The sequence below is a fragment of the Echeneis naucrates genome, chromosome 22, assembly GCF_900963305.1.
Source record: "Echeneis naucrates chromosome 22, fEcheNa1.1, whole genome shotgun sequence".
Lineage (NCBI taxonomy): Eukaryota > Metazoa > Chordata > Actinopteri > Carangiformes > Echeneidae > Echeneis > Echeneis naucrates.
Genome location: NC_042532.1, coordinates 12,011,950 through 12,033,231, shown reverse-complemented (window position 1 = coordinate 12,033,231; position 21,282 = coordinate 12,011,950). Strand labels below are relative to the sequence as shown.

The 21,282-nt window shown below is 44.0% G+C and overlaps 2 protein-coding genes across 2 annotated transcripts in view; one reads left to right on the top strand and one right to left on the bottom strand.

The window, feature by feature from the left end:
* Window positions 1-5,550: 5,550 nt before the first annotated feature.
* prima1 (proline rich membrane anchor 1) lies at window positions 5,551-14,790 on the top strand (the record flags this gene model as incomplete). The annotated part of the gene is made up of 4 exons (XM_029494324.1): window positions 5,551-5,856; window positions 6,693-6,834; window positions 9,216-9,348; window positions 14,507-14,790. Coding segments are annotated over 4 exons (681 nt in total), but the record flags the coding sequence as incomplete, so codon positions are not given.
* A 4,371-nt stretch (window positions 14,791-19,161) lies between these two features.
* Window positions 19,162-21,282, bottom strand: part of unc79 (unc-79 homolog, NALCN channel complex subunit) — a 30,328-nt gene continuing 28,207 nt past the window's right edge. Inside the window, 6 exon segments of the mRNA XM_029493700.1 lie at window positions 19,162-19,724; window positions 19,834-19,875; window positions 19,984-20,061; window positions 20,198-20,401; window positions 20,503-20,686; window positions 21,094-21,269. Coding sequence (XP_029349560.1) covers window positions 19,536-19,724; window positions 19,834-19,875; window positions 19,984-20,061; window positions 20,198-20,401; window positions 20,503-20,686; window positions 21,094-21,269 — 873 coding nt within the window. The 3' untranslated portion in view covers window positions 19,162-19,535.

The following is a 21,282-nucleotide window of genomic DNA, read 5'->3' as shown; positions in this document are numbered from 1 at the left end:
ATTTTTTTATTTTTTTACATAGATAAGCCACCCCTCATGCCCTCACCAAGAGTGATGTCAGCTGTAGGATTTGGTGGTGGTGGTGGTGGCGGTGGTGTTGGGGGGGGCGGGGGGGTCTAAAGAGTGCATAACCATGGAAAGGGGCTTGAACGCTCAAGAATCTTGTCTTTCTGTTTGCCCCCTCAATCGAGCGACACAAAGGCTGAATTACTCATTCAAACCTCGCGGGACAAAGGGAAAGGAGCTGGATGGCACTCCTGCATTTGTAGTCAAACATTTAGAGACTTAAATCGAGTCGTCATGAAGGAGAAAGAGTCGGACAAAGCCCATAGAATTGCCATCAGCAAACATTTTCCTGTGTCATATTATGGGGTCTCCATGGCTCCCTCTGGCCCGCGGACAATAGCACAAGTTTGCACACTCGAATACTGTCACCCTGCCAACGGCAACAAGGGCCCAAAACAGGACAATCCTCAGAGAAAGCATGGGCTCCGCGGGGAAGGTTGCAATAGAGGAGGAAAAGGGGAGTTGTGAAATGCTAATTGAGCTTCATCCCCTTACTGAAGTGGAAAAGGAGCACCTATCCTTCCATTGAACTGCAGCAGCAGTGGAATGAGATGTGAGGAAAGTGCTAAGAATGGAGAACACCTCATGTGCACTGGGATGCCCTCAAAGCACAGCATACATCATGACCCTCTGGGCGCAGTATTTTCCTTAAAAACAAACAAACAAACGAAAAAAAAAACAAAACCAAAGTGCATATCAAGCCAACAGGCTGCTCCTTTACAGTGAAGTGCAGCCTCTGTGATTGATCACCTCATTCATTCAGTGTTGGGCTGTGTGAGGAGGAGCCCTGCAGGTCTATATGTGCTCCGGCTGGTCCATCTTTTAAGGCGTTGGGTGCCTCTTGTTCTGGAGAGGCAATGGGACCCTATTGTCACCCTCTCTTCTTCCCCTCTCCTCTCTGTTCAGCTGAATAGGCCAATTAACAATGGGATCCCCCCCACCCTCCCTCGGCCTGTCACCCCACTCCTCTGCTTTTGAAGTGAGGAGAGGACGCATAATACCATCCATAAATCCCATAGTGCATTGATGGTCTTGTGCCAGGACAGGTGGACGGGATGTTTGTCAGTCGTTTCAGATATGCAACAGTTTGAAGCTGATTCATGGGACTTCTGAAAAACATTCACCCAACAGACAACTCTCACCAATTTCTGTTTTCCATAGCCGCTTGAGTCCAGTTTAAGAAGGTCACAACTCTGCCCATGCACTTCATCCATCCATTGAACACAGACATACGCACAAACATACCAACAAGCACGTCTAATACTCATTTTAACTGCTGCGCCTATGCGCTAAAGATACACTTTTAACTTGCAGATCTTAACTGCACATGCAAACTGCACTTCGCTGCAGCCAGGGTGTGTTTGGGAGCTGTAGTGGTGCACAGTGAGGAAGCAAAGTATCATCACACCTCACTTTGTTTGCATACTGTAACAGAAATCTATAAAGCCCCAGTGGAGCTCTCTGTACTACAAATGTAATCTGACCCTATCTGGAAAAGCTCCCTGGCAAAAACTGCTGTCCATGATACATCCATTAGTGTAGATTTCTATGTAAGGATAGGAACCTTTTTGTGTCGCCATAATTACTTTGGACAAAAATAGCTACATTAAGATGAGATAATACCTTATTGATCCCATTTGGCATTACAGACACACAAGAAAAAGTCCAGACGATGATAAGGGTGCGATAAAATAAAGCCAAGGAAATAAAAATTGACATCACCATTAAATACAAGCTGTACTATATCAGGATTTACACGTCTATGATAACTCCATACTGGGCCAAAGTGAAATTCAGTTTAGAGCTAAAAGCAAGCTTAGAAAAATCAGATGGGGATTGATATTCTGTCCAACTAATACAAAACACATCTACAAATCCCAGGAAATGGAGGGTATTGGCCTTTAAATAAATTTTGTCATCACACCTTACATTAAAAACAAACCACTCCACACTCAGCAGCTGTGTTATTAGAGATTGTGTGGGCGCATAAGTGCTAATCATTCCCACGTCTTCTGGTCATGTGGAAAGATTAACATATCTTTATGGGAATATAGCTTTAACCCTTTGAGCTAGCTTTAAACATTTCAGATTGCTGTGAGACAAAGATAAATTGCACAAAGAAGTCAGGAAGAGACCTGTAAAATTCTGCTGGTTAGCTGCACACAGTAAAAACTTGTCATAGAAGGGACCGTCCAGTTCTTACAAGATGTACGACCACACCTGTAGTGAGGAACAGGCGCTCTGACCGCCATGTCTGGTACAGCTGCACAATTTATCGCCATTCAGCACAGCAGCTCTGACTCACTTTACTTTAACAGCGTTCATAATTTTCAAATTTTACGACCTCACTTCTGAAAACTATGATTTAATTCACACAAACGTTGACCAAGAACATTAAAGCCATTGTAAAATTAGTTTTTATGACCAAACTGGATTACTATTGGATTATCTAAGGTTGTTCAGCTGCACCAATTAAGGTGGCCTGTGTGTGAGTATGTATGATGGAAGAACATTTCTCAGTAATTGTGAGAAATTGTCTACAATCACTTCAAACAGATAGGATTTTACTCTATCGAGATCTCGATTAATCAAAGAGCGATCTGAGTATAGAGACATAGTTATGGTATTATACACCACAATTATTTGGAAAATATAATGTAAGCCATGTGTTGCCAGGCTTTTCCACTAGATGGCAATCTACATCCACTATGTTGACATCCAGCTGGACTCTTACAATGAGGGAGATCTGAAGATGAAGATGGAAGAAGTTCAGTTCATTTGCTCTGGACATTAATATTCCCTACTTGGCGTTTTGTAATATCTCTTTTTATTTGATGCACATTTTGAGTATCTGCTTGTTTGCAGAGATGCTGCTGATTACTTTTGGCAAGAATGATAACACTGAAAACCCACAGTAATTTTATTAAGAGCTTTTCTTATCTGAGTTTAAAAGGGCTGTGATGTATGTTGTGGCAGATTGCTGGTTGCTGGGATGAGTTGAGGCAGCAGGAAGGAACCAGGAGGATGTAGTGCTTTTCTCTTGTCAGATAATCGATAGTGGGACAGACTATGGAAGAGGATGGATGAGTTCAACAACTGGGTGCACCACATGCTGAACCCAGGCTTGTGCTACACGTCAAAAACTCAGAAAAATATCTGCATTTTGGAAATGCAGTTCAACAGCAGCTGTGGATTTTCCACTCTAAAAGTCACCCACTGCTCTTGTGCATGAGCTCTCCCCATTACTGCCAGCGAAAAGCTTTTTCATAGGCAAGAGATGTAATAAACACTCGGCTGCAACAAAAGGCTGTTTGGACTAGATGCTGAATCCATTGATCTTAATCCAAAATTGTTTGAATAGTTGGCTTAGATGATGTTTGTGTTATTTGGAATAAGCAGGCTGTGACACAATTGGCTGGCACTGCAGTTTATTTAAACCACAAGCAATACTTTCAAACAGAGGATAAGTCACATGGGTACGACAAATGATTGCAGACTTATGAAACATGAATAGGCAGTGAAAATGACAGACAGGCTTGCAGCTGGTTTCAGACAGCTCAGGTTGAAGCATTACCTGCTGCTGAAGTGCCCTTAAGCAAGAGGGAGAAATTATTTAAATGGTGTTTCATATCAAAAAACATGGAGATTGCTTTCACAATTAACAAGGCCTATAGAATGAAGAAAATAGTCCAAAACTGCCCGTTACAGTTGTTTTAAGGCCAACACAATATCTCAAAATGTCTTGTTTTCACCCAGAGGATCATTTGACTAGTCACTTAATTCAAACTATGATCAGCTAAGTCACCGAAGTACTTTGATCACTGAGTGTGGTGATGTCAGAAAACAACACTTATCAGTGGCACTACATGGCTGTGAGCTGTGGGGTAATTTCATAACTGTGCTCAGGCAGGACCACCAACAACATTATGCAACTCTGCTCTTAAAAACCAACCACAGCAGTCTGATTGTGTGCACTCTGGCCTAGAGCACCCTGCTCTCACAGACCACACCAAAGGTAGAGTGGCAAAAATTCCCCAAAATAAATTTAGATTTTTTTGCTTCTTTTTTTTTTTTTTTTTTTTTTTTTTTTTTTGGTGGTGGTGGTGGTTAAAAATAAATGGCTCATAAATTTCTTATACACGTCTTTGTTGTTGAGCATTAGTAGCAAATGCCAGGTTACATCAGTATTGTTTATCTCAGCCTACTTGGGGACATTGGACCTCAGAGTGTTCTAGCAGGCACTCAGCACAGCAAACACGGACACGGCGCTGTTTTCAGTCGGTAGGCGTCCTCTCTCTCTCTCTCTCTCTCTCTCTCTCTCTCTCTCTCTCTCTCTCTCTCTCTCTCTCTCTCTCTCTCTCTGTCTCCTCTCTCACACTCTCTCTCTCTCTCTCTCACACTCTCTCTCTCTCTCACACACTCTCTCTCACACTCTCTCTCTCTCTCCCTCCCTCACACTCTCTCTCCCACTCTCTCCCACTCTCTCTCTCCCTCTCTCACACTCCCTCCCTCCCTCTCTCCCCCTCTATCTCTCCCACTCTCTCTCTCTCCCTCCCTCTCACACTCTCTCTCCCACTCTCTCGCTCTCTCTCTCTCTCCCACTCTCTCTCTCTCCCTCCCTCTTTCTCCTCCTGTCTCTCTCACTCTCTCCCCCTCTCTCTCTCCACTTGAATTCAGCTCGGTCCAGTCAGCATCATCCTCACGGACTAGCCTCCACGCATCGTGGGCTACACTTTCTGCCTCGGCCGCTGTACAAATAAACACAAACATAAACAAAATGATAAATAAATAAATAAAAAGCCCGACTGACATCATAACAGACGCCCTCAACACCACATTCCCTTCGCCCCCTGTGTGTGTGTGTGTTTTTTGTTGTTTTTCTTTTCTTTTCTTTTCTTTTTTTTAGGTTTGTGTGTGTGTGTGTGTGTGTGTGTGGGGGGGGGGGGTTAGCTGGAGCACACGCTGTCAGGATGGGCTGATGGGAGCGCTGCATCCCTCCAGTGCGCGGCGGTCATGCTCCGGCATAAAGCAGCCCGCCGTGTTTGGGCACGGAGGTGGATGCATCAGTTGAACCCTCGGCTCTGCCCTCCGGACTCCATCTCACTGTCTCCAGCCCAGATAAGTTCAGGAGATGTGTGATCCCATTGTGAGGAATCCGGCCGCACGATACTCCTGAAGAACCCCCCCCCCCCCTCTCCACCACCACCTCTCTCTGTTTCTCTCTCTCTCTCTCTGTTTCTCTCCCTCTCTCTCCCCCTCTCTCTGTTCGTTTTTCTTTTTCTTTTTTCTTTTTTTCCTCCTTCAACTTCGATGGCTTGAGTGGCCCATTTTGCACTCATGCTCGCAGCCGAGGAGGGATGTAAGGTTCGGGCCATCCACCGCCCTCACATTGCGCGGAGTAGCGGCGTGAATCAGGTCGCAATCTGAGCCCAGTGAGAAAAAAAAAAACTACTTTCGAGATGTGAATTATCGAGATTTTGCTGATCCTTCCACCGGCTCGCCTGTCCTATGCTATCGGCCACGGGATTTCAAGAGGAAAATGATTGTGGCATAAACTATCTCTGGAGACGCCTGTCACAGATATCGCCGCTGAACCGGACAGGGTGGATGGTTATTTCCCAAACACTCCAAGCCTATGTATACTGCATCCATTTGTTGGAAACGCTGCCTAGTATCTTCGAGAACAGCGCCAGAGGAATGCTGGTCCAAGATCTAATGCCATTTACTTTAAGTTTTTGGCCTTTTTTCTTCGGTCATTGCCTTCTCTCACTGTTTTTGCTCTCATGCCAGGTAAGGATCACGTCCAGACGCGCCACTTGGCAGTTTACGCATGAGAGTAGGTTACACTGATGTAACTGAAGTTTGATTTACTGGTGGACTCTGCTAAGAACCATGCAGCTGATTTAGCTTTTTTCCAGTTTAAAGTAACTTATGTGCACATTAAGCTACAGTGAATATATAACACTTTGCTCCTGTACACCGGATGCTGGGGTCACCAGTCCAGGGCACTCATGTGTTCAGGAAAAGCTGACAAAAATGCATATGTAGAGTTTCCAGCACAGCAGGGCAGATGAGTACTCACATCCTCACATAGACACTCAGCTCTCCGGTGATGGGAACATGAGTAGCCAACCGTGTTTTTATGATAACAATACTCAGTTATCCCACCAGGATCCCTGCAGCAGGCATATGTTAGTGATGAGTATTCTCACCTCTGCCCTTGCGCTGCTGCCTACAGATAGTGGTGAGATGTTGTTCATGAGGGTTCATGTGTAATGTGATCCGCTTGAGCTTCCAAATCCACCCACACACACTCCTTGGGGCAGCCTGCTGCCCACTCTGTTGGTGGGTGGTTTCTTACAGGGAGCAGGCTGCAGCCATAGACGTGATACTATTCTGCATGTACTACATACTCACAGCAGCCCCAGTGACAACACTGTGATATAAAAAAAGAAAAAAAGCTGAGAGGATGTCCACAGTGCTACTAACTAAGAGGCTGCTGGGTGTTCGAGAGTCTCCGTTTGTGCTGCAAAGTGTTGTGCTGATGTTGCATCTGAGTAATATATTGAAGCATAGGGCCCTCAGTCATTTCAGTGTCTCTCACTCTCTCTCTCCTTCATCATTAGGGAGAACTCCAGAGGTCATGCTCACAGACTGTGGCGGAGAAAGTTAGTGAACAGTGCCAGCTGGCATGCCACTGTAGAAGATACCCCCCACTTCCTCCGCCACCGCCTCCACCACCTCCCCCGCGGCTACTGACCACCACAGGTAATGAGCTCCAGGTCTCACTCCCCGGTTTCACACCTGTCTCGCTTCAAGTCTGTCTGTCTGCTCTCACTCCACAACTGGCTCTCATTCCTAGCCAGATGCAGGTGTCGAGCAGCTGGGTAGTCTGAAGAAATTGTTTTGACCTGAAGTGTGCTCTGTGTTTATGCACAGGAAGGAAATAGTGTACCATCAACCTCATCCTCATAGTGTGTGAGTGCCAATGCATGGGTGTCATTTTGCACATTTGCATCTGTGCATGTGATCGCAGCCAGCAGGATGCAGACAGCTGAACGCAGGGCTAATTTATGCTGGGTCTGACCTTGGGGAGTACCCAGCTGCCTGTGAAATCCGTGCCTGCTGGGCTGCCAAGCTCAGCGGCTCAGTGGTAGGGTTTCCCCCGGAGGACCCCTGATTAAAACACAGATGAGTTAATTAAATTATCTTTAATTTGTTAGCGATAAGGGGCTAATGAAGCAGCCCAGTAGTTCCAGCGTTGTTTTGATGTTGAGCTGCCAGCAATGAGGGTGTGTATACTGTGTGTAGCAGTCCTTGTGTACAACAAGCGTGTATATCTGTTCGGCTCCAATGCCTGTTGCAGTAGTTTTCCCCTGGCACTCCCCGTTTCGTCCCACTCTGAGATGCTCAATCCCCCTGAAAGATAGGCAAGCATATTTCACCAGCCAGCCCGCTGAAAGTTGATGTGATTTGTATGTCATCTCAAGCACCTTAATGAACAGTGCACTGAAATATGGGGCAGGTGTTCCTGATGATGCAGCCATTCTGAGCTATTACTGTGTCTTTTTAAAATCCCTCACCCTGAGCCCTTAAGATTATGATGAAGGAGGAGTACTTCATCATCAAAGTCTCAGCAGACAGTAGGGAAAAGGTTTTAATCAATCAGTTTTAATGATTTTTTTTTTCTTTGTCGTCAATTTACAGGGACTCCCTTTTCCCCCTGACTCACCATTTGAGCAACCTATGAAATCGAGAGTTATAGACCATCAGTGATTATTGTCAAGGTCGCTGCATGAATGCTGCCAGGACCATCTGACTATAAACTAAGGGCGGGGGAGTGAATGTCCAATTATGGCCAAGTGGGACTCACAGCTCTGCAGCCACAAGGGTGCGGCGCCTCCATGAAACACCAGTGTGTCAGGATAAATACAATAACCAGGCCGATTTTATTCTATTAACTATACACAGAAATGTTTGTAGAGAGGGTGGACACCACGAATAATTCACCTGATGGGGGTTTTCAATGTCATCTATACAGGCACACAATTAGCTTGATATTGCTTCTGTAGCCCAAATTGAACAATAGTTAAAGCTGAAGTTTAGCTTTAAACTGTAGTCATTAAAAATGCAATGAATATGCATCGCTGAAAAACTGGGACAATGACTGAGATCTTATCTGTCTGCTAAAAGTCTAGAAAAATAAAGAAATGGTGCTGTAAGTAAATGTCTTTGTGCTAAAAATGGTGAAGTCCCTTCAAAAGAATGCACTTTATCACAAAGTCTGTCCTTACCACTGACTGAATTCAATCTTACTGCCTCCGACAAAACACGGGATTAAAATGGAAGTTTGGCTGAGGGGAGCTTTTAGATAGTGACTTATGATGTGCTGTGTTGTACAGGGAAGAGTCGTGCCTGGTTATTTGTCCCGTATAAATGTGCTGTGTTAGGAAAAGGTCTAAATCATTACTAAGGGGTATTTTTTGTTATAGTGTAAACCCATTCTCTTACATTCCCACATGCAGGAATTGCTATTGCATAAACAGGACAGCGTATTTCCTCAGGAGAATGACACTGGGAAAAAAAAACAAAAAAAAAAAACACTCGCTTTCATAGAGGTAGATGGATGTGCACATGACTAAACTGATTCATAGACATGGCAGATCATCAAACACTGCAGAAAGAGAAGCGACAAGTCCTGCATTACAGCCATGAAGTTGCTGATGCACATAATGTTATATTCCTGGTGAGTGGTCTTACGCCACAGATCTAATGTGGAAAGAGCAGGAGGTTCCTGCAACAGTAATTGGTGGGAACAAGAGTGCCGGTGTAAGGAAGGCTGACGGGACCTTAAATGATTCATGGTGTCGGGTTGGATATCTTTGAACGTTGAACCTAAGACCTACAGGCAAGGACACAGCAGCTACTTCCCGACTCAGAGAGCAAGGGGGGAAAATCTCTTAAAAACTTCACTCTTATTGTGTAATATAATATAATCTCCGAGTGCGAATAGTCAGGGTTGTATTCAGTAAATGCTTCTGGATGTTGAGCGGATTTTTCAGATTTATTTTGTTAAATACATTGTGTTTACGCTCTCCTACTGTGTCCAAATCTCTCTCCTCCTGCCGCCTCTTCTCTCTCTTTTTAAGTGGCAGAGCCCATGGTGCCCTTGTTGAGGCCCTGGTGGACGGAGGTGGACTTTATAGTACTTGGAACGGTGGGCTGTGCCTCATTGGTCTTCCTCCTCTCAGCCATCATCATCTGCTACAAGGCCATCAAGAGGTTTGATCTCTCTTTAGTTCTTTTCTTGTAGCTTTCTAATGCGATCTCACTCCCACGTAGCTCTGAAATATTTCAAAGAGATGACACATTGAAATGGGAGCTGTCACAGGCAGGTTACTCAACACGCGTTGTGTCATGTCTCCCAAGGCAGACTGCGCTCTCTTCTGGCTTAACATGAGATTGATGCTGGCGACTAAAGTGACCCCAGCATCAACCTGCTGGGTCACCCTGAGGTCAGAGGTTAGGTAATGAAATGGGTTGTAAATGTCACCGAGGGAGATCCACGATAGTGAGTCACACAGTAACGTATTCTTTTCCACATTTATTTATAGAGTTGCGTGATGACTTGCCCTCTCAATACTGCTGATATTAATTTATAGAAGTGGCTAATGCTTCCTAGGATGGCAGCTGGATTCAATGACTCTGAAAGCATGAGGCAAACAGAGGAATCCCATGACACTGCTGTTGCAGCAGCAATCGTTTCCCCCCATTTGGCTTATTAGAAAAAAAGGCTGTGTGAGATTTTAGCCCGCAGCACAACCCAGACCCAATTCTTTGTGCGACATTCAGGCAGTATGGTGTCACACATGCACTCTGACATCCATGTTAATGTTTTTAGACATTTAGCATACACACACACACACACACACACACACACACACACAAAGCACCGCCCATGCATGGAGAGTCAGGAAGGGGATACTGGTGTGCACCCATTCATATACACAACATCTCTACATACATCATCTTGGCATATTTACACACCCCATAAAATATGGCACAAACATTAACTCTCACACTCACGTGTGAGAACTGCCACAGATGTGTGTGCTAAATTGGGGATCTACTTTTATGTTTTATTTATGTGTACTTAAATAGATTTTGTGTCATACCTTATTATATTTATGGGACTATATTACGACTGCATTCCATATATGACTTTCCTCAGCAGAACTCTATTTCTCCTTTCTTTAAACAACAAATAGGCAAAGTCAGGCAGCGGAAGTAATGGGTAGTTGGCTCAGGAATTCATTATGGCAATTCTCCAGCCCCCTGTGTTGCCAAGGGGCACCTTTTTTAATGCAGCAGTGGTAGGAAAGTGTTGTTGTAATACGGGTTGTAGCCCCAAACCCAAGTCATTATTTATGAATTAATTTGCGCAGTCATTCAGTCACAGGCCACATCTTTTATACATGCAAGCGGGTCGTGTCCTGAAGCTCTGTGGGCTCTAGACTGCAGACTTTGTGCCATGCCAAACTGCTCTCCACTCTGAATGAAAAAGGGAAAAAATACACAGGTCCAGCCAGACTGGCCTCATTACACATTCATTAGTCTCCAGCCAATAAGAGAGCTGCCCAAGGAATAATGCGCTATCTTCTAACATTTGTCATGGATGCTCTGATCGTCCATCATTCTTGAAAGAATAAGGGAGGAAACTCAGCAAAAAGGGCAGATAAAATGTTGTCTTCCAAAGCATGCAGGGAAATAATTGAGCGTCTTAGTCAATAAGAATGTGAGAGAGGGTTTGTCAGTGAGAAAAACACAGCCAGTTATATATAGCTTTTCCAGCCCCTTGGTGCTGTGGGCTTTCCCAATGAAAATCAGCTGGCCAAGGGCCAAGGCCTGAGCGCCACAGACGGTAGAGGAGCTAGCTCTGCAGGTCCCAGCCCCCCTGCCCTTTCGTTATGTTTTATAATCTTTGTCTGCCAGTCATTTGTCAGAAGCAAAGGGGACCGGAGAGAAAAAACACTTCCATACAATTCTATTCAGAGTCCACAGCACCAGGGAGGCTGGTGTGTGCAAGCTTAGAGCAGAGGATTCAGACACATGCTGCGTTTCAGTGTTGCTGTGCCATCCAAAGCTAAAGACATGATGCTGCAGTCCAGGCTGTCAGCCATCCAAGAAGCCAAAACAAACAAAACTCAAACCAACTGACTAATGAAGCTAGATGCTTTTCCCAATCACGTCCCGCACTGGGAGGCTTGTCCAAAGGCAGATAATACATCACAGCCAGTGCTGTCCAAGGATAATATATTGTATCAGACTCTGACTTGTCAGGCGAAATGGTTTAATATCCATTTACTGATGCATTATTAATCTCCTCTGTTTTATTTTAAAAATTGCTGTTCTGTCACCATCAAAACTGGTGGCAGATTTTAACAGTCTGTTTTTTAACGCTTTTTACTCTAATTTCCAGATGGCTGCAGTGATTGTAAACAGCTTAACACATGTCCCAATTTCACCATGATCCATTCCCCAAACTTCAAACAGCAATGTGTGCTGTGATTGCACAGCTTTGATATGAAATATTCATCTAACCTGTGAAGTCCTGTGTTGCCACCTGCCATGTGTCAACAGCATGGCATCTATTATTGAAGTCCTGGGTAGAGGTCGGTTTGGGGCCCCAGTGCCCTGCCCTGTATGGCGGCCCCAAGCAACATGGTCAGTCTGACCGGAGATTACAGCCTGAGAAATAAACAGGGCATGGAGCGCTGTTCATGCTGTAGATCACTATACCATGGCATGAAATACAGAGCTGTCAAGAAGTGCAAAATCAAAGGCAGTTGGGGTGGTTGAGTGGTTAGCATGGATACGTTCAATTCCTGCCGTTTGTTGCTCATTATTCGCCTCTCTCTTGCCACTTGCTAACTGAAAAGTGGCATAAAACAGCCTCCTGCCCAAATCTATTGAATTGAAAAATTTGTTGAAACTAAACTATTAGTTTCATCGCGCATAATGAATCCAGATCCCACCTACTCTCTGTTCCAAGAGAGTGACTTCCCAGACTGGCTATAAACAATGCCATCTGTCCCATAGTGAGAATGTGGGAATATCCCTCCCTGAGCTGCAGCTGCATAAGCCAATCATCCCCCTGCAGCAAAATGTGTTTCCATCCCGGGGCTGGACAGTTTCCCTTCTCAGGCTTTCCCCAGGTCCCACAGGGACACAGCAAGCAGCATCTGTCCTACATGGCCAGCCTGCGTCCCTGGTGTCCTGAGCCACGCGACCCTTCCCAGTTAACAGTCCTCCAGGAAAGCCTTAGTCATCATCCCGCGCTTTTTCTGAAACTTTTTTGTAAAACTCTAAACGTTATGATGCAGATTCAGAGGACGTATTATTGTTCATCCCAGGGGAGACATTAATGTCTGTTCAAAATTTTGTGGCAACACATCCAATAGTTGTTTAGGCGTTTCACTCAAAACCACAAATGTGCACTTAATGGTGGTGCTAGTGGAAAAGTCAGGGCGCCATCTAAGTCAGTAGGATTTGTCCTCTAGGGAACATGAATGTCCGCGTAAAATGGGAGGCCATGTAATAGCTCTTATGTAATATATTTTAGTCTGGACCGAAGTGGTCGGGCTGATTGACAGACTGAAACTGCCATTCCCAGCACCATGTCGCTGGCAAGGTTAAAGCTTGGAGAGGAGGCACACCTGGAGTGTTTATTATTTAGCCCCCACTGTGATTGAGGTGAAACACTTTGCAGACAGGTAAACATTCAGAGAGTGTTGACAGATGAACACTGTGCACCTTCCACTGAAAAATTGGAAGGAGTCAAGCTGTGTGGGATTTCTGAGGAGCTCTTGTGAGCACTGGGGGTGATGCACAGCGCTGAAATGACAGCTGAAAACAACTGAAATTTGGGACAGCTTAGAGAGCCTGACAGCGACGGTATGGTTGTTTCAAAGGTGTGGCAAAATCACACAGCCTAAAGCGCAGCTGACAAACTGAACTAACAGCACAGGAATTATGAATAAATGGAGGGCACATGTGCATGAAGAAGTCCTGATTGAACATTTAGTAGACTGACACACCAACAAGAAATATTTATGTTAATACATGGTTCTAATTAAATCCACCAACCTTTCATCTTTTTATGTCTCAGTTTGATGATGAGTTTGGGAAATTTAAATATCTTTTCACAGATGTTGATTTAAATTCATGTTAATTATTAAGCCCATTGATAAATTCAAACCAAAGAAGAAAGACTATAATGCAACACCATACAAAAACACCACAAAATGATGAACACAAGTGGCAATTTAGAGATTATGGGATTTCCTGAGGTAGTGTGTAGTATAAAGTAACACAAGCAAGGAAAAGTCTTCTCCCATCAGCGTCTGTCTGAAGTTGGCTAAAATCACCTCCTTGTTAACCGGCAGACTTTGGCAGCAAAACTCCTGCATCTTTCAAAAATGGCATACACTTCTCTGACAGTCTGAACAAAACTAAAACGTAATTCACCTGGTAAATAAATTGTTTCTTTTTCTTGCAGAGCTGTGATATTGGATTGCATTATGTTACAGAGAAATGAGCAGATTTCACCCAATAGGGATTCCCTCTCTGCACAATGCCTGAGAAATCAAAAACGATTTGTGCCAGCGTGACCGAGAATGACTGTTCGCCAAAGTTGGACTGGTCGACCTTCTTTGGAGAGGAGAGGCAATAGTGAGCTAAGATGTCACTCAAGGGTCCTCTGTGCCAGTGAAGGCACTGTACGGCGTTGAGTGGGACAATGACTGTACTAACTGTATTCAGATCTGTCTCTGAGTTACATAAGCCCAGGCAGGGGAGAGCAGCTGAGGGGGTCGCTGCACAAACCACAGTACACTGGACAAATATAATAAACACAAAGGCACAGAGGAGTGCATGAAAAGGGCGGCATTGAATGATACTGCTCTTCACAGGCCAGTAGCAGCAAGGAGATCATGTGTTGCAGCTTTATTTTGTACCAGAACACACTCGCAGGAAGGACGAAGTATTACCACACATCGAGTGTTGAGAGGGAATTTCACAAGAGGTTATATATCAATGGTATTCCCAAATTGTTTTGACAGCCACACACATCCTCATTACTTAGTGGGAAGATTGCACCCCCCCCCCCCCGTCAGGGTAGATAATTGCTTAATTCCCTGTGTTGCAATGCATCCTTCCCTCCTGTCTCCTTCCAAAAGTGACCTTTGAACACTGAGCTTATTAAAAAGGATCACTGAGGCCAGCACATCCACCCAGAGCAGCCTGAGAAATCAAATCAGCCTAAAGGTTAGCAGTCCACAAACTCTGTTTAATGACATGGCATTTAGCTCATGACGAATACAATGTCGAAACTCTCTGGACCAGGAATTTATCCTCACTTTATGAAAATGTTTATTCACAGGAAACCACTACGAAAAGAAGAGAATGGGACGAGTCGTGGGGAATATGCCATGAGCATCCGTAACAAGAAGGCCATGGGTACGAACAACACTGTGGTATAGACTGTCTCCAGGAAGACTCGGGAAGCAACATCACCACTAATGTCTTTCCACCTTACCCAGAAAACAACAGTTACCCCTCTCACCCAGAATGCAACAGGGATTTTTCAACCCGGACGTTTTCAAATAGGTAAACCTTCCCCCTTTGCTGGCATGCTGCCTGGACTGAAGACACTATTCAGCTCAAGAAGAGCTATAAAAGATGGAAAGAAAAAAATTAAATCGAGGCAGCAGGGACAAAGAGAAAGATCCACAAACCCCCCCCCAATCCCCCCCATCCCTCCAATGGTATCAAAAGGGGCACAGCAGGCTGAACATTATGCTTTTAGTAACAGCAAGTGTTGCTGACAGGCTGGTTGGCTGCTGGCTGGAGAGGGACTGTCTGCCAGTCTGCTGCAGATCCAAACCTCACGCACTGTTGACATCTGCATTGGAACAACAAGACAATACAATACAGCAGCCCTGCAGTCCCACGGGAGGCCTGACGGGACGGGTCCTCCAACGAAAAAACAACATGCATGCAGTTTTTACAGAGAATGCAACTTTTTTTTATATTTCCAATCCTCACACGGTCCGTCTTTTGTTCTCCATTTTTGAGACAAATGCTTTGTGAGAGGCATGATGTTGCTGTTGGTCCAGGCTCTGAGATGTGGATTCATCTGACTATGCAATTTAAAGGAATCCATCTTTGGAGAAAAAAAAAAAAAAAAAAACAACAAAAAAACAGAGCAATGACACTATCATGGGACGTTTTGGTCATTTTACCATGCCAAAAATGCCACAAAAGACTTTGGTTCAATGTAATATACTTCAGTTATTCATCTATTTATTTGCTCTATTTATTTACTTATCTACTTCTGAATTTATTTTTTTACTTCAAGGAAAAAAAAAAACTGTTGTTCATTGCTCACATCTTGAGAAATCTTGAGCATCTTGATTAACCCATTTTATTTCTTGATAGCTCTGTTTTTTGAGTAAATAATTTATAAACCATGGAACTCACTTGTGATGCTCCACTGCTTTAAATCTGCTGTCAGCTGCTGTCAGACACTGATGGAGAAAACACACTTACTCTGCAAAGAGTTTTGGTATAAGTTGTTTTGTCTCGGGGTGTCCCATCTGCTTTTTCTGTTTCCTTGAGACTTCAAAAGTAAGGCGTCTCCATGATGTGCTACGTGAGTGTTTTGCAAACATTATTTCTGGGCTGCAACATATGTCAGTCCCTGTTTATGAATGAGCTCCATCCAAGCCCTGCCCCCAACCCGCCCTAACAAGTTCAATGTGCTGTCACAGGTCATCTGGTTAAATCTTGTTATTTCAGAGTCTTTGGGTCAGCCAGATGCCTTCAGATGTGTTTTGTGGATTGGGTTTGACAATCTTCGGGGTTCTTTCTGTCAAGAAGAGCTTAGCCCGTCACTATAGGAACAGAGGACATGAGCCCAGGGCTGACCTTGTGACTGGTGAGAGACAAGAGACTTAGCCAATAGCTATAGATCAGGTTTCACAGAGGATGGCCTCAGCAGGGATGTGTGGGACTCAGTGCTGTCACAGGCATCCTCCTCCAAGCTGAACTTGAGCATCACTCAATGCTGCTCTGCATATATATATATCTATATATATATATATATAGATATATATATATTTTACATCGGATCATCTGTGTGTATGTGCGTGCATGCATGTGTATACATGTGTTTTGGAGTGTGTGTGTGTGGCTCTGTGTGTCTTTCTGTCCGCCCGTCTGTCTGTGAGTGTACTCAGTGAGAGTGGGCTGTACTCCGTGGCTGTCAGTGAAGTATAGATATTGGCTAAACTGTGGAGATTTGGAAAAACATGCTTGCATCGAAAACATGCACAGGCATTGGCTAACAGTATACCCCACCATGTACCTATATGAGAGAAATGATGGATGCATGAATGTAAATATTGATATTTAAATATCTGCCTTCTGGACTGTTAATTCATGTACAGCGTAACAGAACATATGTTTATATCTAGTAAAACTGAAACAATGTGCTACCATTTAGAATTATGTCAATGTTGTCATGTTGATGGAGCAAGCCATTAATGTATATATAGCAATCAATAGTACATACACAATTTATGCATTATACCAAACAGATAGAAAGATGTGCATAAGTTGATTTCATTGCTGAGTTTTTCAGTTGTAAATAAAACTGTACATAATAAGAGACCTACAGTCTATTGTGTTTGAAGAGGTGTACTGTGTCTGTTGTTATGTGATAGCAGACAAGCTGGCTCATATATGAAGAAGGTGATAAAAGAGAGACTGTTATATTTAGCCTGAGCCCGTCCTGTCTGCACGATGCTGTGGTGTGCCATTCATGTCTTGGGCAGAGCCGGGCTGACCGTGTCTCCCAGGCCCCCTGCAGTGGGAGGACATGTTCGCAGTCTGTCTCACACAGTGCATCTTTAATGAACTGCGATTATCAAGCATATTCCACTCCATGGGGCTTAATGATGCAAACAAGACAACTTATAGGTCACATATTGTGCTGGCTCTGGGCTCAATCAGTAATAATGTCAGAATAAAAGCATGCTTGCACATTTCTGCAGCAACAACACAAGTTTGTCTAAAAGAGACTAGGATTTTAAAAGGCAATAAAAGAAGCAAATTGGATCAAAAACACCTCAACCAAAGAAGCTGAATCAGTACATTAAATCAAAAAGACATTTTCCCATTTCTATTTTAAATTGCACATTATACATTAACTCTAGCCAATGATGTGAAACAAATAAGGGGGGCAAACCTGTACTACACAAGCTGATGCAGAAAAGCACTGAAGAGGAATGTCAGTGAATTATAATGCGAATGAGGGACCATAGACTATTTTGCCTTCTCACTTGATGGTAATGCAGATGGACACTGAGCAATTTAAACATTCATGCATTGTCCAGCCAGGGCGCTGAGGATTTCACTGTAATAAAAGCAAAGTGACAGCACTAGGCGGGGGGGACCAGGGATTGTCACTGTCTCAACAAGCTGTACAAAGCTCTCAGAAGGTATTTCCACAGAGCGAAGAGGACGCTGATACACAGATTCTTTCAAATTAGGGTTGTACAAAACTACTGGTTGTTTTGAACTGCTTGTCCGTGTGGGACAACCTCTCTTTTTAATCAGGGAACCACACACCTGATGACACTTTGCGTTGGTGCATAAACTTGAACAGTCCTTTCAAAGCTGACCTTCACCATCTTCGAGGACCCACACACACCCTCTCTGCCTGAGAGGCCTTTGGTCAGTGTTAATTACCCTCAGTACCTCCAGCTGCCTGCTCATCAGGTCAGCGCCCTCCCATATGGTCCTCCAGGAGGCAGCAGGCAGGCAGGCAGGGGTGGGGAAAGTGTTGGATACCTGTGGGACACTGATTACATAAGCTGCTGCTAATGAGAGAGGTTCTTTTCGAAAAGGGCTGCGAGTTCAAACGATCACAACAGTGGCAGTGGCAGACAGATGCAACCCTAGAGCAAAGGGACTTGATTAAGCACACACACCCTTTGCACATGCAGGGACACACGCACGCACGCACACACACACACAAACACACCTGCATCCAGCATGACTTTAGCACACACACACAGGCAGACAGCAGGAGAGGGACTCTTTGATGAGTCAAGACGAGTGGTTGATGAGAAGGGTCACTCCAGCCAGATTCAGCTGGCTTGGGGTCACCAGGAAGTTTGTGTGTGTGTGTATCTACATCTATCTATATCTATATAGATATAGATAGATGTAGATATATATGGCCTATTTTTGTACATTATTGTATCGTAGAATGCATTAATGTGTGTTCAAATCATCAGATTGAATTCATCTTAAAGCTTGTTAATGAAATCCTTACAGCAGAGAAGATCAAAACAGAGACTAATGTGCTGTTCGGCTCTCTAGCCCTGCTGTCATGTCGTCTGTTATTCTCGGACAAGAGCTTTGTGGTAATGCGGTTAGACCTCACAATAATGCTTAATCACACCAAACCACATTAGGCCAAAGGTAATTGTATTTGCTTGGTATATGCGTGGGCCAATCTGTTTCACTGCTGCCAATGAGGTGGAATGGAGAAAGAGGCAAAGGTGGTGGGGCGCTTTCTACTCTCGGGCCGGGAGGAAGGGGGCAAAACCAAAATAGTCTTGTTTACCTCCAATGTCTGGCTCCACCTTATCGAGTTACAAAGCTGCTGCTGCAACTCAGATTGGCCTCTGATCGATTTGAGCCTAGATGGCGAGAGGCAGCATGACTGACAGTCTGACAAGAATCTCGGGCGGGAGCTGGGTAATGCATGTCATGTTATTTTCCCAGAGACACCTGAGGTTGAATTTCTCGTACGTAGGAGTTTAAAAAAAAAAAAAAAAATCTGAGCTAATTTTATCACTCGTCCATCTGCATTATGGTAAACTGGACATTTTCCACAACAGTCAGGACATCAAAGAGCAGTAAATGTCACATTTGAATTTTGAATGGCTCAGCGGTTAATGTGAAATGATAGTAACTCAGCATTTAGAAATACTCATACTTTTATTATCCAACTTGCAATCAAGCAACTTAAAAAGAAATAGAATCTGAATGTCACAGCGTTAAATCTAAGGTTCAACAAGCATTTGCTTCCAGACCCTCACTCTTGCTAACACGGGTTTATAGAAATTCTCTTAGTCAATGTCTGACTCTAAATCTGTTGAATACAACAGTTAGGCACCTGATACAATTATCCCACATACGCCTACCAAACCTTTAATTATCCCCAGTACCAGGGCTTTAAAATAGCAGAGATTTACTGTACATATTCAGGTATAATACTAAAGGCGCTGGATGATTATTACCAAATGAATCCCACACAGCATCAGTTCATGTTGAGTCCTGTTTTTCTGAGAACAGCCTGTTGCAGATGCATGCAGTTCTAAGGGCACAGATGCAGATCACATGGGATAAAACTGTGAGGCAGCCTCAGATGACTGGATCTCCACCTGAGCCATCTTGAACTGGGTGCACTGCAGCCATTTGCGCAGCGCAAATGGTGGGGCTCCAGATGACTGGCCCTGCAGACACTGGTGGTTAACCCTGTTCTGGATGGCCTGGAGACGCAACTGCAGCCCCGCAGACAGATGCTGACAGAGGAAGGAACAGAAGGCAACGACATCTTAATCTGAAATCACCTCAACTCACTTACATGTTGACCTGTTTTAATAATATCTGGAGACTTTTCAAAAGCCTTACTTTAAGGTTTGACTGAATCATGGGAAGCCACATCGGAATTAACTAAAGGGAGGAATGAACAGAGGTTTTGTTAGGCTAATTTGCGAGGACATATTATTCATGTGGAAAAAGACTTTAGACTACAGAATGTATACTGAAGACATAACAAACCTTGACAAATATGGTGGAGGTGCACTCCTGCAGGGCTTCCATCAAACTAATGACATGGAGACACACCATCTCCACCATCTGAGAAAACAATAAAAATTCAACTTCATATACACAAACAACTAAAAATGAATTCATTTATTATTCTAATTACCACCTTACACCTTAACTAGCTTAACTAGATCCTTAGTGGAAAAGAGAAAGTCCCAGCACTCACTACTTTGTTGTGGGCCATGAGCTGCAGGATGCTGGGTGTAACTCGACTCCAGAACTCGAGGCCGGTGAGGATGGCGCTGGAAGAAAACTCGGTTTGGTTCTGGTTCTGCAGAGATGGAGCAGCGGCTGCCTGTTCACAGTAAATGGTCCAAAGCTGGGCGAACATGAAGGCGTGGAACAGAGAGCACATGTGCAGCACTGACGTCTGGGGAGATCAAGACCAACAGGAAAGGCCAGTGAGAGGATTATACATCATATTAACACCTCTTAGGCAGGATCATTAGAAGGGATTTATATCTGCCAGACCTTGGACTGTTCTGGGAAGCCAATGAGGATGACAATAAGATGATCTGCGATGTGGGAGCCAGCATCTAGAGGGATGGGCATGCAGGATATGGAGCCCTGGTGCAGGGCACAGTGTGTCAAGGAGCCCAGAAGAAGCCAGGACAGCTGTCGGATGTGGGACACACACTCGATGAATTCTTTTGGCCTGCGCAGAAAATTCAGTTGTACAGATGAGTTCACATTATATTTTCCAAAATACTACTCTCATATTTCTCAACAATATAACATCTCACAGTTAAGTAATATTTTAGATTCACGTGAATTATTTAATAAAAACATCTATTCGGTTTTCTCTTTAGGTCTACCTGCTCCAAAACCAGGTTTTGGTTTTATTTGTGCAAGTTTTAGTATTTGAGATGCACCAACATTTTTGATAAAGCATTTAAAATGTCCACAGAGAGGTCCTTCAATTATTTAAAAAACATGTTGTTGTGGTGGTTTTTTTATTCTGTAAGCATCACAAACCAAATATTATCAATCATCTATATAAATAGATAATGTTTTACTGCATGAAGGTTAGGAGGACTACATTACTAAAACTGCCATTTTTACCCTTGTTGCATGGTGGATGGAGGATGATAAAGCCAGGGAAGATAACGGACGACAGCTTTGTTATCACGATGATTGCCTTTACTGATCTCCATTGCAGCGACTTGTGCCAAGCCCACTTTCAGGTTCCCCCCAAAAGTGTCCTCATGCAGCGGTTGACAGCAAGCCTTCATATGGCTCTGAGTAACAGAT